This window comes from Anolis sagrei, chromosome 3 (assembly GCF_037176765.1).
Source record: "Anolis sagrei isolate rAnoSag1 chromosome 3, rAnoSag1.mat, whole genome shotgun sequence".
Lineage (NCBI taxonomy): Eukaryota > Metazoa > Chordata > Lepidosauria > Squamata > Dactyloidae > Anolis > Anolis sagrei.
This window is the reverse complement of record NC_090023.1, coordinates 100096818-100116965: the sequence shown is the minus strand read 5'-3', so window position 1 is coordinate 100116965 and position 20148 is coordinate 100096818. Positions and strand designations below refer to the sequence as shown.

The following is a 20148-nucleotide window of genomic DNA, read 5'->3' as shown; positions in this document are numbered from 1 at the left end:
TTGACGAGACAAGCATTTTCAGCCAAAATTCATAATTATTAAATGCAGAAACAAAGCTGACACTGCATGTTCTTTTTGTTTTTCCACTAGCAAAAGAATCTTTTTAAGGACACCTGACCTTGTATCAAACTGAAGACATGAGGTATGACTTTAAAAACAGTGCTATGATTCAATGATTGGCTGTTAAAATGTCAGTGCGCACATCAAGCAATGGATTTACCTGTCGCTGTAGAGATGCAGCAGTGAATGATTCGTGTCCCTCTACAATTTTCATCAGCAGGGTTATCCACTGTGACGTACTAAGAGTGCTGCACATCTGAGGCATGAGTGCTATACTTCGGATGAATCCCAATGTGCACCAGCTTCTGTGCTGTTCTTTATTAACCAAAGTATTTGGTAAGGAAGCTGGGGAGAAATTAAATCACTTGTAAGTGCTCTTCTTTTCCCAGCATACACTTTGGCATGAGGCTTCTTTGTGTCAAAACTGTATCTTTAAAGGAAGCCAATGTCTTCAAACACCATGGCTGTCATACTGCAGTGTACATTATAAAGATAATCTTGGGAAAGCCAAGCTCCCATATAAACCCTTCCTCTCTTCATAAGCAACATTCCAGAAAGATACCTGTGATTTTACTATTTTATATAAGATAGATAGATAGATAGATAGATAGATAGATAGAGATATAGATATATTACTATGCATATAACTGATCTTGCTCATCTACAGATTTGGGTATCCACAGGGGATCCTAGAACCATAGCTTTCTAATTGAACAATTAAATATTTATGGGGAAATAAAGCACCGGAAATCCATATTACACAAAAGATAATTCGCCAAAGTGTTGAACATTCAATATTTTAAACCTCAATACGTCTAAAAATGAAAACTGCAGAAAAGATACAATGCAAATCATTTGAACTTGGAAAAACCGAACAATATCTTATTGCTATTACAATAAAAACTACACACAGAAAGCAAGGTTCAGATTAGCTGCTGCAAATCTCTACCTGATTTATCTATAGTTCCACTTTCTGCCAGCATTCGGAGCAGTCCACACAAGGTCCTGGTTGCTTCATTCTGCATGACTTCAGCATGAACGCCAGCAGAGAGGCAAAGCGTTTGGAGCAGGTTCACTGTACTTGTCAGCATCATGGAAGTAGGATGGAGGTTTCTTTCAACTTGTTCTCCTTCTGAGGCAAGACTCAAAGTAAGTGTTTGAAAGCAATAAAGTTGATTAACAAGCATTTGTTTGCACTTCCAAACTAACTGAATCACCCTGATAAACATTTTACTTTCAAAACTAACTTCATATTAGGTACAGAAAAACTATAGCATCCTTGACTGAACAATGTGAAATTCAATTTAAATTGGTTTCATCAAGTGTGTTAATCTAGCACAGCATCGAATGCATACAGTAAAGAGAAAACATAATCATGTCAACATACCATTCAAGTGCCAGAACTGGTACTGCACTTATCAATGAACAGGAAGTTATAAATGTTCTTTACAGTTTTAGGAAGGATGGGACTATCTACATTAAAGATGAGAGTATGTAAACTTCTAGATATTGCAGAACTACAGCTGCCAGGACCTCACTGATAACTAGGACCAATGCAACCGTAGTCTAAGATCACATGGAGGACTACATATTTCTGTTAACTTCAACAATTAAGAAATCAAGAAGAAAGCGCTCAGCCAAAGATGAAAATCTAGAATCCAAATTACATGTCAACCTTTAATGATCCACTTAGGCAAGATTACTTCTAGAGAAACAACGAATGAAATAAATTTGCTCCATTAACATGGATAATTTAATGCATTTTATCCATTGAAATAAAATAGGTTTTCCTGAAGCTTGATAAAAGGCACCAAGATGATCTGCTCTTACTTGAAACTGCACATCAAACTCATCATCCTGCTGCTTAAAGAACTCTGATGCTCAAGAATGTCTATGGTTTCAACTCTTCCAAGTCTTTAAGACATATAACAGGAGAGGTAGCTTGTGATTTTCTGGATGTTACTGAGCTGCCTCCCTCATTGACAATTCTGCATTAACGGTACCAGTGTGGTATTTATTTACCACATTTATATCTCTTCTCAACCCCGAAGGAGGTTGAGAAGGCAACAATTTAATGCCATATATTAATATATCAGTAAATAAACAAAAACGTTAAAACCAAACCCATTAGAAACATAGCATTAAAAAATCAATTAAAATCACATGATCCAGGGCCGGTCCGATTCGTCATTATATTAATTTGTAGTCTCATACTGCACTACTCCCGCTACTGGCCGAAAGCCTGATTCCAGAGCCATGTTTTCGGTTTTTTCCTGAAGGTCAGGAGGAATGGGTTTAGATCTAATTTCATTGAGGAGGGAGTTCCATAGGCAAGGAGCCACTACTGAGAAGGTCCTGTCTCTCGTCCCCACGAGTTGCACTTGTGAAGCGGGTGGGACAGAGACCAGGGCCTCCCCTCATGATCTCAACCTCCGCGGTGGGTCATAGAGGGAGATATGTTAGGACAGGCAAGCTATTAGTGGTTTAAGTCTTGGAGTTCAAAGCAGGGAAACCAGGGTTCAAATCCCTGACTGGTCATAGAAACCCACTGGGCAGTTTTTGGCAGGTCACATACTCTCAGCCACAGAAGAAGGCAAAACTACAGAATGATGGGATCTGCAGCCCAACAATGTCCGAGAGGTCATGTGTCATCCCACAGTTTATTAGGGGAGGGGAATAGTCCGATTATAAAACTAAACTACCAAGACATTATTTCTCTGAACAAAATTACAGGAGAGCAAAACAAGGTCTGATGTGATTAAACCATTTGGCAAGTTCATTTCTCTGATGTTCTTTACCAGAATCATCCTCTGTGTCTGAGTCTTCTGTGGCAGGCTGAGAAGCAGGTGGTGGTTCAGCTAGTTTGAGATCATATTTTCCCTCTTTTCCCATCCTGTAAGAATTTGTGCTGCCTGTGTCCCACTGGACTCTAATCCAGCCATCTTCACCCAGTTCTCCAATCACACGACCCAAGCCTGGAGGTGGACCATCCTGAAGAAAGAGCAGCAGTACAGCAATTTTAATATAGGTGGAAGCGAACTAAGACTGCACTGTCAGTGTCTAAGAAAAAGAGAGGACAATATACAGAAATGGTACCTGATCCCCCCATTTCCAGTCTACCCCTCTCATCACTCTGGTACCAATCTTCATCATAGCTGCCAACTCTGGTCCTGAAACAGGAAGTTGAACTGGAGTTGTCTCCTTTCTAGATTCTTCTAGTACTGTAGCAGATGCACCATGGGATGAAGCAAGCATGTCTTCTTCAACATTATCTGAACTGGGTCCTAATTAAACAAATGCATTTTGAGATCTAGTAGGCACCAGTAAATATGCTACAACTCTTATAAAATATGAAATGGAGAAACAATTATAACAAAGTTATTTCAGTCTTCTGAAATGTTTGGGCAAGGGTCCCCAAACAAAGGTCTGTGGGTCAGATGCGGCCCTCCAAGGTCATTTACCTGGCCTCCACCCTAAACGTTAGACTTAGGGTCACCCTAAGTCTGAAATAACTTGAAGGTACACAATTACAACAATCCTAATGAACTTGACTATCTCATCAGCCAAAAGCATGCCCACATTTCCCATTGAAATACTGGTAAAGTCATATTGGTTAAAATTGTTCCTTCAATTTAACTATTGTATTGTTCTTTCATTTTTTTCCAGTGGCAATAAGATATGTGCAGTGTGCATGGGAATGCGTTCATGTTTTTTTCAACTATAGTCCGGCCCCCAGTATCCTGAGAGACCATGTACCGGCCTTTTGCTTAAAAAGTTTGAGGACCTCTGGGCGTAGGCTAACTTTTCTGAAAGCAGCTTGTCTAACAGTTGTGGGAAATCATGCAGCCCTTCAGATATTACTAAATTACAACTCCAAGAATTCCTCACCATTGACTAGGGCGGCTGGGAGTGTTCATCACACAAATTGAGAGTCACTTGATTTAGGTAATATAATAATAATAATAATAATAATAATAATAATAATAATATGCTTTATTTATATTCCGCCCTATCTCCCAAGGGGACTCAGGACAGAATACAGTACACATATACGGCAAACATTCAATGCCATTATACAATTACCAAAGACAGACAGTTCCATCTTCCATGCCAAGGACCTTTGTTGTCCTTAGATGCTCTTCCAATCGAATCATCAGCATTTCCATCAGGGCGCCTTTTATTACCTCCCCGCCTATTTATCTACTCACATTACTGTTTTCGAACTGCTAGGTGAGCACAAGCTGGACTGATCAGTGGGAGCTCACTCTAACCCGAGCTTTCGATCGGCAAGATTTTCTGCAGCTGGCGGTTTAACCTGCTGTGCTAAGCCTGGCCCGCTAGGTAGTAGTCTAATATCCTAAAAAACTTAGTGAGATGACAGGAAAGACAGATCAGCAAAAGCAAATATACCTATCAGCCGTAGTGCAGTCTGTGTCAGTGCCAACATGCCAGAATTGAGAAGGAGGTTCAAAGTGTTTGCGCCATGTTGTAGGGTTAACATGTTAAGCATAACCAATAAGAAACGTGCTTGCGGAATAGTCCCAAGACTTGGTCCAGCAGGGTTCTCATTGGTAATAGTTTGCAGGGGAACTGGTTGAATCCCTAGTGGAGGAATAAGAAAGCAAATGGCTGTAAGTGGCTTTTATAACATTTAGCAAGCAACCATTTCTATTATTTCCTCTCAAACTGTTAATATGTTGGCCCCAGTTGAATATTCATAACATCATTTCTATGGTGGAACTAGATTCACCTAAGCACTTTATCTGTGTAGAACTATCAAACATACAAAAAGAAAAAGGGTATTTATTTACATTTTTCAACTAAGAACAGGAAATTGCAAAATTAATTAACAAATTAATCATATCTAACCTGCTCCAGCTGAAGGATAGATTATATATGCTCTAACTAAGTCAATAAAATCCTAAAATCATCTATTTCTTCCCCTTGTTCAGTTTAATCTCGTTACTACGTGATAAAAATAAAAAGATCATATATTACATAAACATAATTTTTATGACTACTATCAAGAACATACAAAAATAGAAGTCTTTTTATAAACACTCAGCCACTTTGCACCCAACTCATAAATATGAAAGAAGTACAAATACATGAACATATTTTTACAAAAGAAAGGTTACAGCAAAGAATGTGAAATTCTTACCTAGTTCTTTGAACCTACTATTAGCATCAAGCAAAATATTCCTAATGTTTAGAATAGCCCATGAATACAACTTTCCAAACGTAACTTCCAGGAGCATACGATTGAAGGGTGGAATCAGATCAACATCTTTTAAGCAGTCTGTCAGAGGCTCCCTGTGTGATTTTTTTTAAAAAACATTATTTCAGAATTTCCAATATTATATCCAAAATTACTAGCTGCTATTGAAGGATAAGGGATGGTTGCTTACCTATAACTGTGTTTGTTCAAGTGATCATTTGTGAAATCTGCACATATGGTAGTTGGTGTGCCTGCACAGCCAGGTCAGAAACCTCTGGAAAGCATTTCCAGCTGTTGGCTATAGCCCTACTCACCTTTCCCAGAAGACATATAGCTCATGGTAGGTGCTGTAGCCTCAGTTCCTCCACTTCAGACAGCAGCTGAGAGACTGAGGCATGACGGTCAGTGGGGATGATGGGCAGGGATGTATGAATTTCACAGATGACCACTTGAAGAAACACAGTTACAGGTGAGCAACCATTCCTTCTTCTTCGTGGTTTCTGTGAAATTGCACATATGGTAGACAGGCATGCTACAAACCTTGGGTGGCGCATGTCATGCCACTGCGGAAAAGAGGACTGCTCTGCCAAAAGCTGCCTGTTGCTTGGAGAGCATGTCCAGCTTGTAATGTGTGATGAAAGTGATTGGGGTAGCCCAGATAGCTGCTCAACAGATGTTGTGCAACAGTACTCCGCAGAGGTACGATGCTGAAGTAGCAACAACCCTGGTGGAGTAGCCCCTGATATGTAGGGGCAGATTCTTACCAGCAAGCTGGTACGCTAGCCAGATTATGGATGCCACCCATGCTGACAGCCGCTGAAACGACACTGGGAGGCCTGCTGTATCACTACGGTACTGCAGGAAGAGCCTAGGTGACTTTCTAATTGCCGTCATCCTGTTGACATAAAAAGCGAGGGCCCTGCATATGTCAAGGAGATTGAGAGAACATTCCAAGGGTGTGGTGGGGTTCTGGAAGAAATCCAGAACTCTATCCTGTGCCAGATGAAATGTGATGACTTAGCCCACTTCCCCTTGGCCAGCTGAGAGCCAGCCATCAAGATAGGTGGTTGTAGAGGTACTGCCCCCGAGCTGTGTGTGGGAGCTGGTGGCTCAGATGCTAAGCAGCTGGTGGTAGGCACGAGAGGCAGAAGGGCTCTCTCATTGAGGAGCACCTTGAGACACATCTCACAGTTTTTTGGGTTTCTCCCAAACAAAGGCGACACATGGATTGCCCGTCAGTCAGGTAACTTTCCTCCACAGGAGCTGCACTTTTAAAAAAGTACTGTAGACATACTGGCCTGTAGGGAGTACCGAGAAGAGTAACAACACAGTCTGACTCGTAGATAGGAGAGTAGCAAGAGAGTAGTCGAAGAACAGTCCAGTTTAATTTAGAGAGGTTCCTAATGCTGCTGTATGTGGCGGAAAAAAGGAACTGAAGCTACAGCTCCTCCCATGGGCAATATGCCTTCTGGGTAAGGGGGTTGGGGCTGTAGGCAACAGCTGGGATTGCTTTCCAGAGGGTTTTGACCTTGCTGCACAGGCACACCAACTACCATATGTGCGATTTCACAGAGACTACAAAGAAGAAACAGAAACTGCTGTTGAGCGCTTAACTAATGGAAACTGGAGCAAAGCTGCACATTTGCTTCTCTAAGGTTCTCAAAGTCCTCTTTTCTCTACCTTAATTACAATTTCCTGGGCCTAAATCCAACTGAATGTTGGCATATTAAAATACCCACAAGCATAGTTGGACAGGATTGCACCTTTACACAAGCAGCTGAAGAGGGACACAGCTATTCCCACCCTTGGACTAGCACAATGGACCTTCTCCTGATGCAGGAACACATCCGAATACTAATGTATATTTGTGGTGCTTCTTAGACCCTATATCGGGGGGGGGGGGATGAATTTTAAGTAAACAAGTGGCAGTCATAGTACACAACTGCTGCATTCACCTCTGCATTTTTTTATGTTACTGCTATGCCATATGGGCTATTATTAGTTCCCACTGCCAAACCTTTCAATGGACCCTACAGCTAAATGCACCATACAGTAAAGAACACAATGGAGTTTGAAGAAACAAGGGAGAATTACCCTATATTCGTTCCTTCTGGAATAAGCCTTTGCCATCCACAGAACATAGCATATTGCACAGAAGGTAGCAAAAAGCTTTTGGTTGCCAACTTCAGAATTGTATCAATCCCCTCTAAACGAACTTCAGCTCTTTCTAGCTGCAAAACAAAGACCAAGCATGTCAGTGTCTATGTAAATATCATCTCTGCATCAACTTCTCAAGAAGTAAAGACCAAATCACTATAAACATGCCGTACTTTACCTGCTTTAACAAGCATTTCCTCATTTTTTCAACATCAACAGGCTCTTCTTTCAGAGCAAACTCCACAATGGTGCTGAGAAGAGCAGACTGGGGATACAAGCCTTGGACATTTTGTTTCAACCACTTGTATTTTTGTACCCCTGTGACCGTATTTATCAGTGGCTGCCATTTATCCTAGGAAAGGAAATGCACAGTTACATGTAAATTAATGGCAAAGATATCAGACTGAAAATACTATTTGCTTTGCAATGGCATGTTAAATATTTAACAGTGATGGTTCTAAAGTTTCAGAGTCAAGAACAGGCTCTGCAGAACTGCTCCTTTTGAACAGCATGTGTGTATACATACTACTGTTGTAACTAAAGAATAATGATTGCATCAGCAAAACTGTCTATAGCTAAAAATTATCACACACAAAAACCAATGCAAGTCAAATATCTGTAACATCAAGGAAGTTCATCCAAGACTCAAGGTCAGATCACAAAGATAGACTGCTCAAGTTTGTATCTGTATGATAAAAGAAATGTACACACCTCAGTTCATTGTGGTATTGAATGAAATTAATTTTTGCTCCACAAAATCAACCATACACACAACTTAACCATTAGATACAGGATATCTAAATCATTTGTAAGAGGACACTACAATGTTCAAACAATACAAATCTGATGCATGCATAGCGTCTAACAATAACTGCCCCAAACCATTGTTCTGAATGTTAGAAAATACTATTCACCTTGTGTCTACCAAACATCTGATACTCTACCTTTGGTGATTTGACCGGCAAGGGTCTTTTATCAGCTGTCACAGGACTGTGGGGTATGACACATGGCTCCTCCAAATCACTCTCTTCATTTCCAATTTTGGATTCTTCCACATCAGAAGATTCAGATTTTTTAGGTACTAGTAGGGAAAAAACACAGAAAAAGCACACACTTCTATAAACTAATAAACAAACATAGTTTAAGCTTTCACAGGGAAGATGGCACCACTGCTGTGCACAAAATTTATATTTTTAAGAACAAAGAGTTCACGGCTCCATAAAAATGTATGGGGAGTTCATAAAGAGCACAGGGGCAACTGCTATGGGCTCAAAGGCACATAGCACCACATGAAGGGAATTTTAAGGACCATGGCCATACATGCAAAAGTGTTATTTCTCCATGCTCCCCAGGAAGCATGAGGAGCAATTTCACTCTTCTTTCCTTTTGCCCCCCATAGATCATTTTAGGCCCAAGATAGGCCATTTTTCCAATACTTCCTGGGAGGTAGGCATAAAACACCTGGGGGGGGGGGGGAGTATGTGTCAAAATTGCCCCCCCCACCCCCACCCCCATCCCCAAATCCCTGAGGAACAATTGGGGCAATAAAAAAATCTATCTGGGAGATGTAGGGCCACAAAAACATTCTTGCAAGCTACACATTCCTCAATTGCATGGAATCTTCACAACTGTAACACGGAAATCCATAGTGAACAAGGTAGTCTACCAAGAGCTGATGGAACCATCTTTTTGGTGGCATTCAAAATCCTTGCTTGGAAATGAACCCCGAAATCCATTGTACTTTAATTGTACATTGTACTTTAATGGGTAAGTTAAAAAATGTTGCAATTACTTTCACTAGAAACTGTATTTAAAATGTCTTTTTACCTCTCTTTTTTCTTCGCTCTCTGATTATCTTCTGAACGACCCTCCTCCATCGGGGCAAAGAACTGAGACTTTTAAGTTTAGACATGATTGAGAGGTCATTGCACACAGCTGGACGGAGTTCATTGAAGAGGAACCTCAAACGTTCAATGACCGGAGCACAAACTTCTTTATAAGACCTTCCTTGTTCCTGATGAGTCTTAAAATAACAATACAAACAAATCAATCTGTCATTATGGTAACAATAACACCAATTATTGCTAAATATACATGCTAGTTATTTCTTGATCCAATGCTTACTCTGATCAGTGAACATTTTGCTTGGTAGACAACACGACACACATCTGCTACAGATTTAGGAAGTGTTCGGTGTTTAACTTGATCGACTCCTAGCATAGCAGGATGAACAAGTGAGAGTGCTATATGACCTTTGGAAGGAGAAAAAGAGAGACGATCTTACAGTAATATCAAAGAAAACATCAAAGTAGTACAGTAAGAATATTCTGATGACTGTGTGTCAAATGCAGATACCTAAATCTTCATGTTTCAGAAGACAACATAACAACAAACGTCCTACTTCTTCTACTGGGTGCTCTGGAGGGAATGTAATAGGCGTTGTCAAGTGACATTGTTTGCAGTACCTCTCCACTTGACATAGGAAGTCCTGCACAAAAATATATACACATTAAATAAAACATCATGAAGACCTAAGAATTCATGTGTTGCACTTGGCAATATTTCTTCATCCTACAAGTTAAACACTTTGGAATATATAAGAAATGTAAGGAATTTATCATCCCTGCAAATCCGTTTTCTTGTGAATGGACAGCTGAGTCCTTGTTGAATATACTTGACTTTCTCGGTTTCTCTCATAAGCTGTTCACATAAAAGGGCTATACACTTCTCAGGCCAGCCACTCTCAAACCAGCCAGAGGCAAACTTTGCAATGAAAATGACTGAAGACTTCTTTCATAAACACCACATCCATTCTGTGTGGCTCCAGCACACAGCCAGAGGGTAATTGCAAGGAGTCATAATCAGATCTTGGGAACTGTGTGATCAGGGCTGACTCCACTGCAATGTAGCAGAACATTAGGAAAAAAAGAAGGCAATGACAACAGTAGAGCAAAAAGAGTTCTCATTTGGATGGACCATCAAGCACAGAGAAGGGAATGCGACTTGTGATCAGTTCTGTGGAAGATCTAAAAGCACATTTTAAAATTTCCAAATCAAGGCTCAGAAAGACCAAGGCCATGATTTTAGAAGCAGTCTGCAGACATAACAGGCAAGGAAAGCTCAGTAATGACTTAACCTACAATCCACTCCTCTCACAAATGGCTAGCTGTAATGTATTACTCTCTTTGTGAATTAGGCTAATGACACACTGCATACTTCCCCACTTTATGTGAAAGTATTGAACAGTGTGAAGAAAACAGCATTCAAGAAGAGGCAGCCAGATGAACAGTATGCTTCATATTCCACACACAGCTTTATTTATATTTGTCAAGTAGAGTCTTACAATTTTAGAGAAAGCAACAGATGTTCTATTCCCACAGCCTGGCAAAGTCAGTGGATGGATGTGTGTGTGTGAAGATTATTCAAGCCTGCTGCTTTAGCTCAACCAAGATCACGGAACAAAGCTAGACTTGCTTCCAAAGCTAGAATGAGAAGCCAGAAATTGAGAGAATTGGAAAAGCCACAAAGAAAAACAGAAAACACAAGAGACTGAATACCTAGCCCTTTATCTAACTGCTACACCTCTTCTAGCTTTAATAAAGCTTTCCATTTCACAACAGAAAATATCTCTCAGGCTGTTTACCACAGAGTCCCTGGACAATGGCCCAGGAATTGCTCAGTCCACAATAATAGTGGTAGCTGAGAGAGGTAGTTAGGATTCATGTTGACATGCCCACAACTACAACTCTCAGCAGTCTTATCTAACATAGACAATGGTGAAAATGGTCAAAACTGCTGAGAGTCACATCCCATCAGCAACTGGAGGACCATATAATAACTACCTCTACTCTGTATGAAAGCTGAGAACCAACCATCTATTGGCAATTAGCAAAGTCCGCCAAGTTAATAAAAAGACTCTTTGGCCAAGAAAGGGAATGAATGCTTCCAATGTAGTGTATTTCTTAGGATTTCTGTTAGGTACAAGACTAGAAGTTTTCAAGCTCCAAGCTTCCCAACAACAGTTCCAATAGTGAGACCAAGACCTGGATAAATCATCCAATATGCACCCTTCTTTTCCAAACCTTCAAAAGCGGTGCAACAGATACCAGGAAAGGCAGGGAGCAATAAATAAATTTTGTAGCCTACATCTTTAAGGAAGTGTGATATTACCTTCACAGTGTGATCCTGGATGCTGTTGTCGGCAATCGCTTGCAGAAAAGGCTGGGAGTGATCACTCATAGTCAGACGATGTGAATATAGTTTTGATTTGTTAGGGGTAGTGTTACCAGGAGAGCTGCAATGGTCTTCATCCTTCTCTTCATTGTAACTGTAATGTATCTGACTAGTTTGCAAGCCTCCAGAGAAAATAGAAGATTTCAACCATTCTACAAAAAATAAAAAAAACACATTAAATCACTTATGAATTTTCATTTTTCAAAATAGCAGTGAACAAAAACCAAGAGAATATATCAGACCTAGACAAACATGAAGGCTTGAAGCACAAATATTTTAGATTTCTTTTATCATCTATTTTCATCCTCTTTAGCATGGTTTAGTTTATCCAGATTTAAGTCAATGTTTTTGTAAGGTTTAAAGCTTTCCCTTTATAAGGCCTCACTCGAATGTGGAGGAGGAGGCCTTGAGTCATCTACTGATGGTATGAGGTACAACAAATTCAAAAACATATGAACATTAAAAAATGCACTAGATTACATATATAAAACCACAAAAATATATGTAAAACTTGTACCAAACCCAGATATAGAATTGACATATATTGGCAATAGAATGTAAATCAAAACTCAAGAATGAAAGTTGACTGGATAGACTTGCTGGAAGAGACACGTCTTCATTTGTGTTTAAAATTCTGACAACTCATTTAGCTATCAAATCTCTTCTGACAGGTCATTCCACTCAGCTGGCGAAATAAGTACTCCTGATTGGGCTGACATTTTGGAGAGAAGGATCCAGGAGTACCTCTCCCCCCCCCCCCCCTCCCAGCTGCAAACATAGTTTTTCAGGGGGAATGTAACCCTGTCCAGAACTGGTTGATTATTCAATCTACCACTCATGGTTTTTCAATCTTTAAACCACATGCTAAAAAACAGGTCTCTTTTGTTGCGAGCACCTAAACTCTCAAATTACAGGTTTTTTTCCCAAATAACTAAAATAACTAAAACTCGTTATTCTAATTTTTCATTTTTCTCACAAACTGATAGATAAACTGCACAATACCTTTATAGTACTTAATGCTACACTTCTGTGCACTCTCATGTGATTCAGTGTCACTGAACTAATGGAGAATTAGTTCCAAGAGTGTGCATAAATGATGGTTGCTTACCTATAACCATGTTTCTTACAGTGGTGATCTGTGAAATTAGCACATGTGATACTTGATGCACCTGTGCAGCAACCATTGGAAAACTCTGACAAGCTGACAAGGCTTGTGGCTGCCGCCCCGCCCCTCTACCCCATGAGGCATATAAGCCAGATGAGGGGCTGTAGGTGTAGTTCTCCACCGCTGTGCAGCGGCACGAGGCTGGAGACATGATCTGAGGGAAGGAAGGGCGGGGATGTGCTAATTTCACAGATCACCACTCAAAGAAACATGGTTACAGGTAAGCAACCATCATTTCTCCTTCGTGGTGTCTGTTGAAATAAGCACATGTGATAGACTAGCAAGCTACAAACCTTGGATGGTGGGCATCATGCCACTGACGAGAAGAGAACTGCTCTGCCAAACGCGGCATGCCTCCTCGACTGGACGTCCATCTTATAATGGGTGGCGAATGTCAACGGAGTGGTCCAGATCTCCGCCCGACAGATGTCGTCCAATGGATCTCCACGAAGATAAGCTGCCGATGTAGCGACTGCTCTCGTGGAGTGGCCCCTCAGATGCACAGGCGAATCTTTGCCCGCCATATGATAGGCAAGTCTAATGGTAGAGACCACCCATGCCGAGAGGCGTTGGGGGGAAACAGGCAGACCTTTGGTGTCACTGAGGTATTTCACAAAAAGCCTAGGAGACTGCCTGAAGTCCTTCGTCCTGTGAAGGTAGAAGGAGAGTGCTCTGCGGACATCGAGAAGATGAAGCGCCCGTTCAAGCTCCAATGATTGCTACACAAGTGCATCAACTATCACATGTGCTTATTTCAACAGACACCACGAAGGAGAAGAATGATTACAGCACTCACTTTAGCAATTATGTGGTTAGTTATATTTGAATACCAAAAAAGAATGAGCAAAATGCACTGCATTCCTATAGTGTATCAGTTACAGATTTAATTAAAGATATTCTTACTGGCGCATTCAATCTCCACAGGAGAAAGTGGTGTACTCATTGCTAGGTAGGAAGCGTGTAGTCCAAGAAGCAGCCCTAAGTTCCTTTCAGTGTCAATGAGAGGTGATGATAGACTGCCAGTATCTGGTGTGGTAATCACTTCCTGGTCAGGCTGGAACAGAAAAGAAAAATGACACCATATTGGATATCAGACTTCAAATATTTGGGTGGAATGTAAGGATAAGAATAGAGAACTATTCTCTTTAAAATCCAGTTAAACATTTTTTTCTGAAGTTTTTACCTCCATATATTGGCCAACACAGAAGGCATGCATGGATTCCCTTGTATCCTCAAACTGCAGAGCTGCTTCCAAAGCTACAACTGGATCCTCTCCTGCAAACTGAGCTAAATACAACAAAAACAAAATGAAGATCAATTCATTAAGAAAGCAACTGAACAAGACATTATTTTTGGTATTTCTATTGTCAGGAAAATGAAAGCTTACCAAGTATACTGCTTCCTGTTAATGACTGTGTTTGGAAATCCTTTATATCATATACTTTGCCATCAATGACTGTCCAGAAGCCACCATCTTTATTGTGGTTCTCCAGATCAGCTTTCCGTATAAGTGTCACTTCTTCATTATTTCGGCAGTTCTGTCCTGTAAAGAATGAACCTAGCAAGAAGAAACAGACACATGTATAAACATAAGTTATCTCCATGGTACACAGCCAAAAGATCCAAATTCTGGAACAAAACAGAAGGCTTTTGAAAGTAGAAGCTAGTTAAAACATTTTTTTTATAAATAACATACCCATGATTCCTGGCCAAGCTAAGTCTTCACTGTCATCTCTCTCTTTGCCAGGAGCTAGATGGTTAAATCTGTCTAGATGCTCTAGTAGGCCAGCCAGTAAAGGGATTGCACCAGCTTCCTGTATAAGCCCGGCATTTTTACTGAGAAGGAGTACTATTGACACCACCAACTCTGGAAGGAGTACACCTAAGGGAAAACAAGGTGTTCAGTTTTTTAAAAAACATTATTCTTTAAAACTAGTGCAATGAGCAAAATCAGTATAACAAAACTCCAGGGCTGAAATGGAAGTTTAAAGACTATCTAGTCAATCAACTGAAGTGGTTTTGCTCCAAGAATAAGTAGGATTCTGTGGATTGCAATTCTATATGAGTTTACTTCATAGTAAATATATTATTTGAATCTTACTTCTCTGGAAGTATAATAAACTTAGAGGTGCAGAAACACACACCTCTGTGCATTTTTAAATTGCAAGCATTTCACAAGGAGTGCTTTCCTACCACATTCCGGACGCACAGAACCTCCCACGGCACATCACATTCATCCACCACACACACACACACACACACACACACAGAGAGAGATTCAAATATACACATAACCACTCCACAAGAACTCATATGTAATAATTCTTGCAAGTCAATATTTTTAACCTGACCTTGCTAGCTCCATCTTTACCCCATCATTACTCTATAGCCTATTCAGTCTTTCCCTATATCTTATAAGCTTTTGTTATTCTCCAGCTCCCAAGCCTCTTATCTACCCAATCTCTGCTCTTTGGCCTCCCTCTATCTCCAAACTATTCTCTATTCTTCCCTGCTATTCTGCCCCCTGCTATTCTCCACCCCAGGACTACAAACCCAATTCCATGAAAACTAACACATTTTTGCTGCTCCAGTTGTTGTGACAGGGAACTCTGTTAGCAAGTAAAGGAAAGACATTCACAGGGATTGTCTTTTGTGCCAAGTGGATGTGGCTGTTTTGCTATTAAACTTGGAGTTTTGAACTTTATCATAGTTTCAATTTTTTCACGTGTCCATTTTGCTCAGGCTTCAGTGTATAGAGGGTGAGCAAACCAGTTAAGTAGATCTCTACTAATCAGCAATACATTAACATATTCTCATACAGATTTGCAATAGATTGAATCCAGATTGGCTGGTCTATAAATGGAAGAGTTATTTTCGCTCAAAGAGGACATAAAGATCCAGTATAAGATTCCTGTTGAAGAAAGGGGAGTACGGAGATGATTCTCACCAATCTCCTTCTCCCTGAAATCCTTTAATCTCCTTCTCCCTGAACTCCTTCAAAATCTTGCACGATCTCTTCGATCTTCCGGGGAGGCTCTCCTCTCGCTCCCACCTCCGCCACAAGTATGGCTTGTGGGGACAAGGGAAAGGATTTTCTCCATGGTTGCCCCTCAGATCTGGAACTCGCCACTCAGGGAGATTAGGCAAGCACTCACGCTGACAGCCTTTAGGAAAAGCCTAAAAACTTGGCTCTTCCAGTGTGTTTTTGAGGAATGAAAAACAATCCCCATGCGATGTCCGTCCCAGTACAAATTTGTCCTTTTGATTATCTCGTCCTTCGGTGAAGTTTAACCCTACTGTCTGTCCCATCTGAGTCTCCCACTAGATATACTAATCTATTTACCTATCTCACCCAGGGATTTTATAATTTTATCAATTGTATTTGGTCCAGCCCACTTTGTTCAATTCTTTTACTATATATTTTGAGTTTATTTTATAGTATTATTTTGTGATTGTTGCACTGTATTTGATGTTCTTATCTGTTGTATGTATTTTATTTTGCCTTATTGTAATTTCTTGGGCTTGGCCTCATGTTAGCCGCCCCGAGTCCCCTTGGAGAGATGGTGGCAGGGTATAAATAAAGTTTATTATTACCATTATTATTATTATTATTATTATTATTATTATTATTATTATTATTATTATATTTCAGGCTGCTCTGGAAAGACCCAAAATCCTTTAGCGAAGCTTTCCAAAAAGCACAAAGCACAACTCAATATGTAGCACACAGCATTTTTATTAATCATCAACTGACAATTTAGTCTACAAAGATCAATGATGAGTACCTGTTAGGTCTCCATCTACAATTCGAGTTACTTCAGCAAAATGTCTATGACTAGTGGAGGCAATGCTTGTTGCTACCGGCAATATGTCTCCAATATGCGTGCACAAAAGGGCTGTGTATTTCTTTAGCAGAGAACCAACTCCTAGAAGTTCAGGACCTGTCCAAAAAGGATATCACAATCATAGCAATTTGAAAATTATGTTTAATCTAATAGCAAATCAAGAAACAACCAATTTTTGAAAGAAGTTAACAACAAATGCATTACTTACTGTATGTATTAAGGGTTTGAACAGCACTATCTCCTGGATACAACTTACTAACAAGTAAGCGCTGAAAACGCAATAGCAAGTCCAGAGAAGCAGATCTCTCTTTACTATAATGTTCATGATCTAAGCAGGAAGAAATACGACGAGCCACATCTTTCAATTTGGCTATTGTCTGTGAAGCAATGTTCCTAATGGGAATAACATTTGAAATATTTTTTAAACGACACTGCTATCAGCAAGATTCCTCCATAGATATTACAATCTGTTGCTCAAAATTCTGAATGTTTCAAAAGGCACCAAGAAGTATTGATGGAAACTGTCCATTCAAGTTCCCCATTTCAAATGACAGCCTAGCACATATACTTTGAAGGTGGTATACTAACAGATAAGACTTTGGTCTTACTGTTTCTAGCAGCTGTGTGTGCTATACCTTAATTATTACTGTTCAGTGACAACTCAAAAGTAGGCCAAGAACAAAGCACATTAATCAGAAATGACAAGGAAGCAGAAGTAAATTATAATAACAATAAAATGGGGATGGGGGGGGCAATCATTTTGTGACTACCGCTTAAAAAAAACACTACCTTAATAACTGCTGGATTAGTTGAACCAAAGGTAAGCTTTGTTTTCCTGCAGATTCATAGATTCCCGTATTAATGAGGTCTTTGTCCAGCGGTGTTCTATTCCTGTGGAGAGTTGATGCATTTGCTTCCTGTTCATCGATTTCTTTTTCTTTCTGGGCTTCTTTTTTTGCCTCTATATCCTACAAAATGAAACACTGAATGTGGGACCATTGAATAAGCTACAGCAATGAAACTGCAAATGTCTGGTGAAGAAAAACTGTGTTAATAAACATGCCAGCTCCCTATACCATATATAATGGATTTCCCTGGTATCAGGGTCACGTGGCAGATTGTAGGAGAAATGGAGATCAATGAGCCAGGAATCAATAAAGGCTTCACTAAGTCATTATTTAAGTAGGCTTCCTCAGACTACACAGTCTCAACCATTTAGGGCAAGGGGAGAGCAATTTGGGTCCTCTAAATGCAATCAAACTAGAGATCTCATCATCCTGTAAAATCAGTTATGCTGGCTGTGGTTATTGGGGATTGCAGTCCATTGTCTGGTGGGTCACAAATGGATGAAGTTAAAAGCAACAAAATTAATTTCTGAATACATAGAATCTGAAATGAATACGAAAATATGATTTAGCTATAGGATGTACAAGAATATACTCTATCTATAGAATGATGGGCAGCCTGTGACCCTTGTTAGCAAAGAGCAACAGTGAAGGATCATGGCAACTCCAGTCCAACAACACCTGGAAAGGCACAAGTTGCCCACCCCTGTTGAAAAAAAATGTGTATGCACTTCATACAGTATAGTATCCCACATGCAATTGGATTCAGAAGCATTTCAGATTTTGGATCATTTTAGATTTTGAAATACTGTATTTGCATGTGTGTGTGTGTGTGTGTGTATGCATATACATATAAATACACACACACACATACACAATGAGATATCTTGGAGATGGGATCTCAGTCCGATCAAGAAATTCATATACATTTTATGCAGTGAGCCTGAAGGTAAAGTTGCAATGGTTTTAATACTTTTGTGCATGACACAAAGTTTCTGTACATTGCTTTATCAGAAAGTAAAGGTGTCACTATCTTTGCCACCTATGTGGACAAATCTGGATTGTGGAGTATTTTGGATTTCACAATTCTAGATGAGGAATGCTTAACCTGTATTATCTCTTAAAATAATATAGTCTACTATTCAGAATTAATATTGCAACTGTAAAATAAATACATCAAGAAGTGACTTACTCAAAACCAACCAGATTATAACACACTGCTAATTATGATCTTGCTTTAAATATATACATTAAAGTACAATATGAACCAAACAGGCATACCTGGATTTCTGCAGTGATAGCAGCATTCAGAGCAGATTCTAGACCCCCATCAGCCATCAGGCTTCCAACTAGTAGATCAATCATAAATCTACGTCCTGGACTTACATTTGTTTCATTCCCTGAAACTAACAATTGACAAAACATCTTACTTAACTGGAAACCCAACAGATGCATACACAAGCACCAAGATGCAGAACATTTTCTTCCACCAACCACCATCTAGCTATCTCTCACACAAAAATATACCTGCACTGGGTAAAAGAGCTGAAAGAGCCCTAGCTCGTTCCTCTGCGGTTGGCAACAACACAGACCATCCACTTTGCAACACGGCTTGGGCAGCTGACTGCACGGTGTTAAGCACGCCAGCATTACTTGCTAAAGTTACTACCGTCTGCTTCAAGCTGTTGAGTAGCACACTGCCTAATCCCAAACCAAGACAATCTGGGTCTACTTGGTGACTTATTGCAGCATGAAGCTGAAAGACAAACACACAGAGGTTAATTTACAAGTAAAAAGAATACAAACCTAAAGTGTCTGTCTTTCACACAGTTCTAAAACATAACAATTTGACTTTAAAGTATATATACACTGTAAAAGTAAATTATGAAATGTTGTCATAATTGCTCAAAACATTTGGACTCAACCTTTAAGTTCAACAGAAAAATGGTCTTGAATTATGAACTTGCATTAAGGTGCAATCCGAAGTAAAATGACAAGAACAACTGTACTCTCAGAGATTTGTTGCAAAGACAAAAACTCTAAAGGCCTTCTCGGTGGTGGCCCCCCGACTCTGGAACTCACTTCCAAAGGATATCAGGCATTCCCCAACATTGGCAGTCTTTAAGAGGAGCCTGAAAACGTGGCTGTTCCAGTGTGCCTTCCCGGAATAAAGGTATAACTCCCAGCAATATGTCCTTACAAATGCACTTTAACCATTGGATTGCATTGGACTGTACCCCTTTTTAAAACCCTCCTACGAAATATATCCTATCTTGTCATACCTAGCATTATTTTTTAAATTTAAATTTATTTCATCTGGCCTGGACATAGATATTTAAATCCTGTGTTTTATTGTTATATGTGATTTATATTATTTTGTATTGCTTTATATTGTTTGTTTATTGCTTTTCTGTTTTGATGTGTTATTGGGCTTGGCCTCATGTAAGCCGCTCCGAGTCCCTTGGGAGATGGTGGCAGGGTATAAATAAAGTTGATTATTATTATTATTATTATTATTATTATTATTATTATTATTATTATCCAGTGGCATCATTCTGGCTAGTGCATTTGTGACAATAAGTACAACTCTGATACTTATGCTATTGGAGAAACTAACATAATTCT

At 39.8% G+C, this 20148-nt stretch overlaps 1 protein-coding gene across 3 annotated transcripts in view; it reads right to left on the bottom strand.

Annotated features, from left to right (window-relative positions):
• Nucleotides 1-20148, bottom strand: part of HERC2 (HECT and RLD domain containing E3 ubiquitin protein ligase 2) — a 128437-nt gene that overhangs the window by 61386 nt on the left and 46903 nt on the right. For 2 of the 3 annotated variants that reach the window (XM_060769817.2, XM_060769819.2), the window contains exons 18-39: nucleotides 19051-19279; nucleotides 18805-18929; nucleotides 17468-17646; nucleotides 16887-17071; nucleotides 16619-16774; nucleotides 14530-14715; nucleotides 14221-14391; nucleotides 14017-14120; nucleotides 13737-13887; nucleotides 11606-11820; nucleotides 9791-9923; nucleotides 9560-9687; nucleotides 9263-9458; nucleotides 8380-8516; nucleotides 7614-7787; nucleotides 7373-7509; nucleotides 5222-5373; nucleotides 4471-4662; nucleotides 3157-3344; nucleotides 2859-3051; nucleotides 1010-1192; nucleotides 221-405 (exon numbers count right to left, since the gene is read on the bottom strand). In XM_060769817.2, the coding sequence (XP_060625800.2) occupies nucleotides 221-405; nucleotides 1010-1192; nucleotides 2859-3051; nucleotides 3157-3344; nucleotides 4471-4662; nucleotides 5222-5373; nucleotides 7373-7509; nucleotides 7614-7787; nucleotides 8380-8516; nucleotides 9263-9458; nucleotides 9560-9687; nucleotides 9791-9923; nucleotides 11606-11820; nucleotides 13737-13887; nucleotides 14017-14120; nucleotides 14221-14391; nucleotides 14530-14715; nucleotides 16619-16774; nucleotides 16887-17071; nucleotides 17468-17646; nucleotides 18805-18929; nucleotides 19051-19279 (3699 nt within the window). The remainder of the gene's footprint in view (nucleotides 1-220; nucleotides 406-1009; nucleotides 1193-2858; nucleotides 3052-3156; nucleotides 3345-4470; nucleotides 4663-5221; nucleotides 5374-7372; nucleotides 7510-7613; nucleotides 7788-8379; nucleotides 8517-9262; nucleotides 9459-9559; nucleotides 9688-9790; nucleotides 9924-11605; nucleotides 11821-13736; nucleotides 13888-14016; nucleotides 14121-14220; nucleotides 14392-14529; nucleotides 14716-16618; nucleotides 16775-16886; nucleotides 17072-17467; nucleotides 17647-18804; nucleotides 18930-19050; nucleotides 19280-20148) is intronic. The other variant, XM_060769818.2, reaches the window with a different exon arrangement.